Source organism: Lithobates pipiens, unplaced genomic scaffold, assembly GCF_037356315.1.
Source record: "Lithobates pipiens isolate NorthernLeopardFrog02 unplaced genomic scaffold, aLitPip1_a1.2 Scaffold_3, whole genome shotgun sequence".
In the NCBI taxonomy this organism is placed as follows: domain Eukaryota; kingdom Metazoa; phylum Chordata; class Amphibia; order Anura; family Ranidae; genus Lithobates; species Lithobates pipiens.
Genome location: NW_027507790.1, coordinates 171,262,646 through 171,275,157, shown reverse-complemented (window position 1 = coordinate 171,275,157; position 12,512 = coordinate 171,262,646). Strand labels below are relative to the sequence as shown.

The 12,512-nt window shown below is 42.8% G+C and overlaps 1 protein-coding gene across 1 annotated transcript in view; it reads right to left on the bottom strand.

Annotated features, from left to right (window-relative positions):
* The window catches only part of PTCD2 (pentatricopeptide repeat domain 2), a 129,605-nt gene that overhangs the window by 115,078 nt on the left and 2,015 nt on the right, over positions 1-12,512 (bottom strand). The window contains exon 2 of the mRNA XM_077462497.1: positions 10,421-10,513. Within this exon, the coding sequence (XP_077318623.1) occupies positions 10,421-10,513 (93 nt within the window). The remainder of the gene's footprint in view (positions 1-10,420; positions 10,514-12,512) is intronic.

Sequence of the window (12,512 nt, the reverse complement as noted above, 5' to 3'; positions counted from 1 at the left end):
AAAAGCAAAATGTTTCCATCCCTAATTCGTTTAGACAAAAATGAAAATAAAACTTAAAAAGAAATGGGACTTTATATGAGCCGTGACCATCCAGTACACAAGACTCCATCCCCAATATTGGATAGGAAAAAGGGAAAGGGGAAAAAAATGGACAGCAGGACTTTGCATGAAACAGATTGCTTGGGGTGAATTACTTCAATCAATATAATATAATAAATTACTATTTTATTGGAAACACATCGGGAGGTAGTACAATAGGTATATTAATAGTAATCAAGTATATGATGTACAAAATTAAATAATATAATTAATATAATGGTCGCATAGTTCAATAAAATTCATGATACAATAATAATAATGAACATGACACAGTAAACAGTAAACCAGCAGTACATTCCAAAGTGTATATATAATAGCCAATAAAATGGATTAATGATTGGAGTAGACCAAACCCATAGTGAAATCATGGCCGCCAGGGCATGGCGTTCATTGGTAAAGAGCTCGACGCGTTTCGTGGATCGTCTCCACTCATCAGGAGCAGCTGTATATTGGAACACCTATGATAAATCATATTAGAACAATAATCATGGCATGACGCCGCACGGCGGACGCTGTCTTTCCAATCACGTCCAAACACGAGGAACGCTGAGCTCCCCTATATGAGCGCTAGTCGCTCAGACGTGGATGCTTCTACTCCTTCAAATTGGACATATCTTTTGCGTGACGTCGGTGTACATCCTTGGTGGTGCTACGGACCCTCTCTTTTTTCTACACTGCTTTGTCTTTATAAGGGTTCAATTTCGGCTTTAATTGCCCTTACACTTATTTTTCACTCCTTTACTGGACACTGCTTTGTGTAATCCCAGGTAAACCTAACTTCTGGGTTGGGGTCCCTGGGGGCTCCTTATGGTGTGTGTGCCACTTCTCTGTTGGTTATTTTTACCCTAATGTACTAGTTTGCACAATTTGTTCTGTTTCCTTTTTGGTGACCATCACGGATCTTGCTGGCACTCCCCACCTATTTCTTTCCTTTCTTATCTGTCTATTCTACTTTCCTGACTTCACACTTGACTAATATTAGTTCTATATATATTTTTTTGTCTTTCACTAGTGTTTCTGGATTCATTTTTATGAGTGCCACTTGGCCGAATGAACCCTACCCACAAGGACCTTTCAAATAATCTTTATGGCCCGGTTGCTAAATCAAGGTTGTCACCCCAGCTCCCGGGGAGGCTACTATACCCCTTCCAATGCTTTCTGATGTAAACTATCATCATTATTCACCATATATTTTATCTGTCATCCATAGGTAAGAGTGGCTAGGACCATTGGTATGCTCCCCCTCTTTGCCTATGTATATAATCAATTACCATTGATTATTGTTCTAATATATGATTTATCATAGGTGTTCCAATATACAGCTGCTCCTGATGAGTGGAGACGATCCACGAAACGCATCGAGCTCTTTACCAATGAACGCCATGCCCTGGCGGCCATGATTTCACTATGGGTTTGGTCTACTCCAATCATTAATCCATTTTATTGGCTATTATATATACACTTTGGAATGTACTGCTGGTTTACTGTGTCATGTTCATTATTATTATTGTATCATGAATTTTATTGAACTATGCGACCATTATATTAATTATATTATTTAATTTTGTACATCATATACTTGATTACTATTAATATACCTATTGTACTACCTCCCGATGTGTTTCCAATAAAATAGTAATTTATTATATTATATTGATTGAAGTAATTCACCCCAAGCAATCTGTTTCATGCAAAGTCCCGCTGTCCATTTTTTTCCCCTTTCCCTTTTTCCTAATGTATGTAGTGCATTACTGACAAAAATACGGCTCATTTTCAGCACCATGACAGAAACGTGTGGAGTCATGAAAATGGCGTGATTGGGGAAAATTATAAAGCACTGTGGGTGTCATTTACTAAAAGCAAATCCACTATGCGCTGCAAGTGCACTGCAAAAGTGCACCTTAAACTGCACTTGGAGTGCAAAGTGGATTTGCCTTTAGTAAATAACACCCATCGTCACAGAAAAACAACAACTTTGCTACAAATACTGCTTTTGCACATTGAAAAAAGAAGCCACACATTGTTGATAATTAAACCTTTTACTCAAAGCACTCACATGTGCGTTTATAAAAGGGTTTTACAACAAACCAACATATTTGGTGTATATAACATTATTTTTGGTAACATTAATATAACTTTCCGTTTTTGTGTAAACAAGCATGTATCAAAGCATAACATACAGAACACAGGAACTTACAAAGTTCAACTTTGAAAAGTGAAGACAATATCAGACATGAGTATGTACAAACTGTGCTGATATTACCTTCAACAGATGGGGTGTCACCCTTGCAAAAGCCAAATTTGGAAGATGCACACAAATTGAGAATCAAAAAAGTGGCCAGTTTCCTCCTGTTCCCATGCCTAATGTCAACATGTACCATCTCCCATCATGGGGGGATCAATGTACGTGTTTTGGGGGTGCAACCCCTTCATCTCTGCCACTTTAGTAGCAAGGAAGGGGTTGCACCCATAAAACGCGTACATTGTTCCCCCATGATGGGAGATAGCACAAGTTGACACACTGCGTGCATCTTCCAAATTTGGCTTTTCTAAAAATATAAAACTGGTTTTTAAAATTGAAAATGGATGCTAGCTAGTTTTGGGCATTTCAGATTCTCCCTAAAACGTCAATGATGTTCTTCATTTTTTGTTGAACACCATTGATGTTTTTCTTAAGATCTAAATCGCGCTCGCACCCCGTTATCTCCCCAATGATGATCTGGGCACTTTCACTGGTAAAATGCTATTCTTCTTCCACAACATCCACATCACCTAAAAAAAAAAAAAAAAAAAAAAAACCTGTATTATAAAATATGCAGGCATACATTGATTACCTTACCTGAAGCTGTGGTCTCAGACACTCACCTGTTGTGGTGCCAATTTCACCAATCTCTTCTTCCTCCTTCTCTGCTTCTGGTGTTGGCATTTCCCCTTCTTTGGGAGGTGTGGGGTCCCTGGTGTCCTCAGATATTCCGAGTTCTTCTCTCCCCTATGGGAATGTTAAAAAAGGAATACTTAGCACACCGATATTTGAGGGCAGAAATAGGAATATGAAACATTGCTTGGAAGTGTCGTACAATTGTCTTTTTTGGCAGAGTTCAAAGCTGAAAACATTATTTTTGACACTTTCTAAAGCTGGAATACTTACCTGTTTGGACAAATGGAGACACCCCTATAGTATCCATTGGAGCACGGGTGTGGGACACCCTAATAAAAAGGGTGTTCTGGTGTCCCACACTAGTGCGCCTGAGTCCAGATGTGTAAACAGCTACTGAGTGTCCTCTCCTTTACACTAAATCAAGTTTGCATTTCATTCTATTACAAAGCCCTCTAGACAACAAACTTCCTTTGACTAGAAATAGGCCTGAACAAATGTAGTCAAGGGCAACTTGCGAAAACAGTCTTTGGAGTGGGTGAACGAACAATGTTTATTACGAACGATTGAACCCATGAACATGAAAGTGACCATTTTAAGAAAGCACATAGGAGCAGTATGCAAGTAATATTATTATTATTAATAATAATAATCTGAACACACGACAACCACTTACTTTTTTGAAGAACTCGCTTGATCCTTCTGTACTGATCATGCTCCCTCAGTTTCAGGTCTGACCAGCGTTTCCTCAGTTGATCCTTGGATTGCCATACCCCAAAATTCTTCTGACGACTCTTCACAACTTTAGTCATGATCTTGCCCTTTCTGATATTTGGGTTTGGGCAAGGTCCATACTTCCCATCATAGTCGTTCCTCTTCAATATGTCCACCATCTCTACAAAAAACACATTTGAGGCCTTAAATCTCCTCCTCCGGGATCGGGACGTTTCTGGCTCCGGGCTTTCCTCATCCTTGTTACCGGAATAATTAGTGCGCAACTGCTGTGTCTCCGCCATGTGCTCTCCCTACTGTGCTGAAAGAGAAGGGGCGGGGGAATAGACTAGGAAAAAAAAAGACCAACAGGGGCGGGCGGAGTTTTACACAATGCAACACGCATGTGTCGTACGTACAATATGTGAGTGGAGGAAGGAGCTAAAGCACCGATTGTTAGAGCGAAGGTACAATTTTAACTTGGTACATCACTAGCCTATACCGCTTCTAGATTGAGGCTTATATTGGGACTAGATTAGGAGAGTTTAGCCCGACATTAGGGTTTGTCTTGTGTCTTGCAGAGAATATGGATCCCTTCAAGGAACCACATTTTCTGGAGCTAGTCATTGATATGCTCAGGGAGCTGCCCTGCCTGTGGCAGATGAACAATCCCCTTTATAAGGACCTAAGAAAGAGGAAGGCAGCGCTAGAGAAACTGCTTGCTTTGGTGAAGAAGATCATGGTCCCCACGGCAGACATGACCTATGTGATGGCCAAAACTGGTGCCCTGAGGAGTACATATCTGAGGGTGTGCAAGAAGGTCCAGGAGTCCATGACATCAGGATATCCAGATGACATTTATGGCCCCAGGATGTTGTACTATGACAGGTTGCATTTTCTGGCAGACCAGTGGGAACCCAGGCCAGCACTCTACAGTCTTCCTTCAAGGCTTCCTTCCCCCCAAGCTGAGGCTTCCGATGTCAAACCTGGGCCTTTCAGGCAGCAAAATGTGGAGGGGCCCAGCTTCAGACAGGTATAGCATTATTCAACATATTTATTGTCGTACATTTAATGATGTTATCTAGATGTTATTTTTGATCAGTAAGTTGCGACTTAACAAAGTGTTTTACATGCTGGGCTCAGAATGATAGTCTGTTCTATTTAACATTCAATTTGCAACAGTCATGAGCTGAAAATTGATTGATGACCAAAAAACGAAAACTATGTCCCATTTTCATACACAGGAAGACCTTGGCCGGGAGGAGGCTGTGGCAAGTGGCAGTCGGGAGGAGGCTGTGGCAAGTGGCAGTCGGGAGGAGGCTGTGGCAAGTGGCAGTCGGGAGGAGGCTGTGGCAAGTGGCAGCCAGGAGGTCGACAATCACCCTCCTCCTCCACCTCCTGCCACAACTACAAGAGCAGAGCCACAGCCTGGAGGGAAGTCCCTAAGGAAGACCAGAGAGTGATGGCCTGGGTTCAGTCTGGTCCGACAGAAGATGCAGGCTCTTGTATGACAACAGCCTGGGGACATAGATGTCATCTGCTCTTCCTGATCTCTTGGACTTCTGGACCAGACTGTTCTCCCTTTATATGTGGACTCCTCAGGCCACCAATTTTGCATTTAAATAATTGATGTCTGCTCTGGGAGCCAAAGGCTTCACCAAATTGACCAGTTTCTCCAGCGTTGCCTCCATCCTTATTTATGACACCTAATTACGTTTTTTTTTGGTTCAAGAAATACTTGCCTGTTTTACTTCAAAAAGTACAGTTTATTTGTGAGTAGATAGGTACATTTCAAAAATACAAATTAGTCAAATTAAGAAGGGGGTACCAACACCAAACAACCTCCTAGAGATTAAAAAAAAAAAAAAAAAAAAAAAAAAAAAAAAAAAGATAAGAATGGTGTTGTGGCAAGTTGACACAAAACACACCAAAAAAAATTATGAAGATGAGCAAAATGTCAAAAAAGGATATCTTGATTAAAAAAGCAACCACAAAATTTAAACAAAATAATAAAAAATGATTTGGGAGATCTGACGTTTAAAAATATATTCATGAAAAAGAATAAAGAAATACGTTTTGGAAAAGTCTGTGAGAATATGAGCAGCAAAACAACTTCATTCTTCTAGCATTATAAAGAAGAATGTGCCGCATTAAACCATTTTTAACATTGCAGCGTGACGAATGTGCTATATCCATTACGAACGCTAGTTTTACCTGACCGAGCCCTTCCGTCTCAGAATTTATTCTGAGCATGCATGGCACTTTGTCCGTTGGACTAGGCTACCGACGATCCTAACTGACGCGATCGGATCATGTTGTCGGAAAATTTTTGATCCAGCTCTCAAACTTTGTTGGTCGGACATTCCGACGGAAAAAGTCCAATCGAGCCCACAAACGGTTGGATTTTCTGACAAGGTGGTTCTAGCCAGCTCAGTAGATTGCTTTAAGAAAGGCCTGGATTATTTCCTAAATGTACATAATATAACTGGGTACTAACATTTATAGGTAAAGTTGATCTAGGGAAAATGCCTCTCTGGGGATCAGGAAGGATTTTTTTTTCCCCTGCTGTAGCAAATTGGATCATGCTCTGCTGGGGTTTTTCGCCTTCCTCTGGATCAACTGTGGGTATAGAACTGGTTATATGGGAATTTTTCTTTTTTTTTGTAGTTGAACTGGATGTGTCTTTTTTCAACCTGACTATGTAAGAAAGAAACTATCTTGTTTTCTGATGAAACCAGTTTGCAGAGCCACTGGTCGGAAAGTAGGGAGGTCCACTGGACTGCAAACTCCCGAAAGCGCCCCGCACCACTGTAATAAGTGCTCCTACAAGCGCCTTTTCCTGCGCTGACCCGGAGTCATCCTCACTGTCCGTACAGTCCTGACATATCAGAGGATGTGGACCAGAACAGGGGCCGCCTGTCACGGCAGGGCCAGAGTCTGAATCAGAGCATGCCCCAGAAGAGAAGCTGTCTAATAAAGTATTTTAAAAACCTGTGTTGTATTTTTTATTAATACTCCCCCCCCCCCCCCCAGGTGAATGGGTAGTGGTACCCCATACTCATATGGTGGTGGGGTCAGAATCTGGGCCCCCCCCCCCCATGTTGAGGGCACACGGCCTGGTACAGCTCAGGAGGGGGGGGGGCGCTCGCTCATCCCCACCCCCTTTTCTGACCGGCCAGGTTGCGTGCTGGGATATGGGTCTGGTATGGGCTTTGAGAGGACCCCCCCACGCCTTTTTTCCGGCGTAGGGGTTCCCCTTTAAATCCATACCACGTGACAGGGCTCGCGAGGTGTCAATCTCACCAATGGAGGCGGCGACATCGACTTCCTGCACTAGTCCTGTCTACCTGGAGCCACGTTCAAAATGAGCGGACTGTACTCCGTGTGGGCAAGTCCGTTCATTTCAAAATCTGGCAGACCCCCGCCATAGTCCGGCGGATTGTCTGCTGGAAAAGTCTGGGCAGGTCCGCTCATTCGGAAAGTCTGGCGGACCTCCGCTACAAAGTCCGGGGGGTTGTCCGCCGGATTAAGTCCGCCAGACAGTCTGATCGTGTGTACGTGCCATTAAAGTGATTGTAAAGCTATGTTATTTAAAAAAAAAAAAAAACGAACATGTCATACTTACCTCCACTGTGCAGTTTGTTTTGCCCAGAGTGGCCCCGATCCTCTACTTTTGGGGTCCCTCGGCGGCTCCTCCCCACATCATATAAACCCCTAGGAGATGCGCTCTCCCGGGTGGTTTCCTTGCGGGAGCGGTCCTGAGTCCAGCCGTCGGCATCCATAGACGGCAACTCGGCCTAGCTTAATTGGATTCGATTGACAGCCGTGGGAACCAACGGCTGTGCTGGTATCACTCTATCCAATCAAGAGCCAAGAACGAGCGTGTCTCCGCCTTGGGAAATTCCAGGGCTCAGGTGAGTAAAACGTGCATTAAGGTGAAAAAAACAAAAAACAAAAAAAAAAAACAAACAGGAGGCTTTACAACCCCTTTAAAAAAGGACAGAGCCTTGATTTGAGATTTGGTGTTTACTGGTTTAAAACAGTTTTTTTTGCTAGAAAATTACATAGAAAAAAATGGCGACCATTGCAAAGCCACTGATAAAAGTGATCTTGTGGTGAATCCGCCGCTGAGACCACTTTTACCTGAAAGCCGGCCGCCCGCTGAAGAAGTGGATACTGGGGTTATGGCAGCTAGCTGCTGCCATAACAATGATACTCCAGTTCAAACAGCCAACGTATGACAGCGGGTGGTCGGCAAGTGGTTAATTACAAGTACATTGAAAGCTGACCGTCTCCATCCCATGTCCTTGTATAGCACCCTCTACCATAGGTAGGTGCTAGAGTAGGGGTGTGCACCAATCGCAGGAGGGGGCCCAGGAGAGCTGTGAGGGAGCTTCACCCTTACACAGTCATGGATGAAGTCCTCACTACACTGTCATTGATGAGGAATTCCTGGAGCAGAGGGGCAGCAAAAGCTGTCGTAACGTAGAGTGCAGTTAAGTTCTACATCGTGGACTTGGGCAGTGAAAGGTGGCGAGTGTACCACAGTGGAGGGCTGGATGTGGAGACATGCCAAGGAGTCTGTGAGGGAACTTCATCCTTACACGGTCATGGATGAAGTCCTCATCATTACAAGGTCATTGATGAGGAGTCCTGGAGCAGAAGAGAGAATGGGGGGGAAAGAATAGTGTCAAATCAATGTGGCCCAAGGGCGCAGGATTTGCAAGCTGGACTAGCTGGGAACAGTAGTCCAACGTTCAGCACATGCTATTAAACTACTAGGCCTCCAGGGAGAGGTACTGCAGGCCTTTGGCCTAGTAGCAGCATCCAATCAGCATTAGGAGACTATTCAGAGTGGGTTCTTTTGCATATAGAAGAGGATGTGACAAGAAACAATGTGCTACAGAATAAGTTTGTGCAGGAAGGAAGGATTCCTGGGAGCAATAGTCTGCAGGAGTTACGCAGGGGAGCAGCAATAATCTGCATGGTGATGCAGGGAAAGGACTGTAGATGTTATACATGTGCATCATTTCTTCAAGGTCAATCGAAGTTCTAATTTACAAACATGACGGCAAAGTAATTTGATCTATGGGCACCCCATATACCCCTTTCCCCAACCAAGTTTTACCAAAACTATGCAACAGGAGAACTCACCTAAACAATCCATTCAATTTGCATTAAATCAGACAGGCCCTTGAACTACATAGATGGTGGATCTAAAGGATGTTGTACAGAAAAAGGGTACAGTGTATGGCTGCCTTAAAGGAAGAAGCAGGAAAGTGGGACGGGAAAAAAAAAAAGTGGTATAGTAATGAGGGAGGTGTGGTCCACAGAAATAAAACCCACCCTATTCTGTGATGCAGTAAGACAGTTCATGATAGGATATGAAGTTTCCTAGAAGGTCACATGAAGAGATGGGTTCAGAATGCATTTTGGTTAAAAAGGGAACGCCTTTAATCTCTTCCCGCCAACGTGGTGCATATATGTGGCCTCTCAGTGGGTAGGCTTTAAGGCAGAGAGGTCACATACATACATCCATCCCTATGTAAACACTTTTCTGTGCTGAAAGCAGAGACCCTGTGCGCTCCCAGCACAGACACTTGTGGGGATCAGAAAGCTCCCAATGCATACTAGCGATCAGGAGCTTTCCAATCATGCGACTGCTGTGACAGCCATTCACAGCAGTCACATTACCCAAATAACTGCCTCCTGCCATTCCAACGCTCATAACCACTTCCAGACCACCCACTGTATATAAACATCATGATTTTGATGCTTTATACCTGGGTTATGGCAGTAGATAGCTGCTATAACCCCATTATACTTTTACACAGCGGACAATCCTCTTTCAGCTGGTTCGCCACGGAGTCACTTTTATGGGTGGCGGGAGAGGCGGTCCCTACCGCTGCTTCCCGGGCGTTTTCCCTGCTTACCGGAGACATCAGTAGCGAAAATGATTCGACCTTCTGGACTGAGGGCAAGATGGCCTCCCCACTCTACTCCCTTGGAGGTCCAGACTGACTTTAAACATCACTTCCGCCCTTAAAATGCCCCCCCCCCCCCCTTTTTTTTCCTGGAAAAGTAAAATGACAGAAGCGAAGGCATACGCAAGTCGCTCCCACATATGTAAACAGTGTCCAAACCACACATATACGAGCTATTGCCACAAACGTTAGAGGGAGAGCAATAATTCTAGTGCTAGACATCCTCTACAACTCTAAACAGGTAAGCTGTATAAAAATAAAAATAATAATTTAAAGCATTGCCTATGGAGATTTTTAAATACCGTAGTTTTTCGCCATTCCACGAGAGTGCACAATTTTAAAGCATGACATGTTGGGTATCAATTTACTCAGCGTAACATCTTTTACATTATACAAAAAAATTGGGCTAACTTTACGGTTTTATTTTTTTAATTTAAAAAAATTGCATTTATAAGACCGCTTCGCAAATACGGTGTGACAAAGTATTGCAACAATCTCAATTTTATTCTCTAGGGCCTCTGTTAAGAAAAAAAAAATGATATATTATACATATTAAAAAAATTAAAAAAAATGTTTGGGGTTCTAAGTAATTTTATAGCAAATAAAAATCGATTTTAACTTGTAAACAACAAATGTAAGAAATAGGCTTGGTCCAGAAGTGGTCAAAGAGCTGGGAGGCGGTAAGGGGTTAAATAGCTGTAATAAATATTTAGTCACTTGTTTGTTTTTGTTTTTACTTGTAACACAATACCTTTATCAGTCTGAAAATATTTTATGGTGGCCCGCTTCTGCCTCATGAATTTGTCAAACTTGAGGTCATGGTTAGCAAGTAGGTAACGTACACCTGAAAAACAAATTGATGTAATCAAAGACTTGGAAGATATTCAAGCAAGACATACAAGAGAAAAGAAGAACTAGCTGGACTAGTTGTTGTAGTCAATATCAGGTCTGAGAGAGCTGTGGATCTCTGAAGCTCCTCCAGAGTTACCATGGGCTTCTTGGCTGCTTCTCTGATTAATGCTCTCCTTGCCCGGCCTGTCAGTTTAGGTGGACAGCCATGTCTTGGTAGATTTGCAGTTATGCCAGACTCTTTCCATTTTTGGATGATGGATTGAACAGTGCTCCGAGATGTTCAAAGCTTGGGATTATAATATTTAATGTATTTTTATTTTTTTAACCCAACCCTGCTTTAAAATTCTCCACAACTTTATCCCTGACCTGTCTGATGTGTTCCTTGGCTTTTATGATGCTGTTTGTTCACCAAAGTTCTCTAACAAACTTCTGAGGGCTTCACAGAACAGCTGCATTTATACTGAGATTAAATTAAACAGATAGACTTGATATACTAATTAGGCGACTTCTGAATGCAGTTGATTCCACTAGATTTTAGTTAGGGGTTTCAAAGTAAAGAAGGCTGAATACAAATGAACACCACACTTTCCAGATATTTGTAAAAACATTTGAAAACAATTTATAATTTTCCTTCCTCTTCACAATTATGTGCCACTTTGTGATGGTTTATCACATAAAATGTCCAATAAAATAATTTTAGGTTTTTGGTTGTAACCTGACAAAATGTGGGAAATTTCAAGGGGTGTGAATAAGTTTTCAAGGCACTGTAGCTTCCTGAAAACATCACAACACCTGGCCTCAGCACTTCTCTTAAAGCGGTGTTTCAGCTGAAATGTTTTTTTTTTTTTTTTTTCTTTTTAAAGTCAGCAGCTTAAAAAAAAAAAAAAAAAAAAAAAAAAAAAAAAAGTAGCTGCTGACTCTTAATAAGGAGACTTACCTTTCCAGGGTGCCTGCGATGTCGGCCGCCGAGGCCGACATGTCCCTCGGCTCCCAGCGCTGCCATCCTCACTAAGGGAAACAGGCAGTGGAGCCTTGCGACTTCACTGCCCGTTTCCTACTGCGCATGCGCGAGTCGCGCAGCGATTTGTGAATGGTACGCGCTGTGTTAGGGAACACACAGTTCCCAGAATACAGCGTGCCCCAATTACCCAGAAGACAGCGCGACGAGAAGACGAAGATCACCGAGGAGCAGGAAGAAGGCAGACTAGGAAGACTGCCTAGCAACAGGGATTTTTTTTTTTTTTTTAGGGTGGTCCTCCACTTTAAGAGTCTTGAACCCAGATGCAAGCAGTGGGCTAATTTGGGAGAAGTTATGCCAATATCAAAATGCCTTGGATATCAGTCTGGAGGAGCGGACATTTCTAGGCAGGCTGCAAACACATGCAGACTAGATAACATCCACATGTGATGCTGAGCCTTCATGACTGAAAGGGGTAGGCCAGGGACAGTAAGACATCCTCCAGCCAGGAAATGAGTCAGGCTCTGACTTGTTGCTGCTCCTTTTGCACACTGTGAAAAGCTAACAGTGTGTAGTGAAATCAGAGTAGGTTATTTCAGTACAGGCGAGGAGATTGTCTAACTGTACAAGACTGGAGGGAAGGTTCGAGTTAAGTTTTCAAACCTTGGCTGGAGTCTGGCTTTGACTGATTGGAGGAAAGGTTGGAACAACTGTCAGTTCATATTAGGACAGTTTTTTTTTTCAAATGTTATGTCTTTCTTCCTTCATATAGCAGAAAAAAAAAAAAAACCACACACACAAACAGTGGGGGTTAATGTACGTCGGCAGAATGGCACGGGGAGGAATATTGGCGTACAGGTACGCCCAATCTTCAATGCCGCCCTGCCTTCTAAAAGACCCCCAATCCCCTTTGCACTTCAAAGTATTCAGATCGCCTTTTTTGGTGAATCCGCATACTGTATTTTTTTTTATTTTTTTTTTAAAGCGGCGCCATTGGCAGCGAAAGTAAACGGGAAGCAACGTCGCTTCAGTG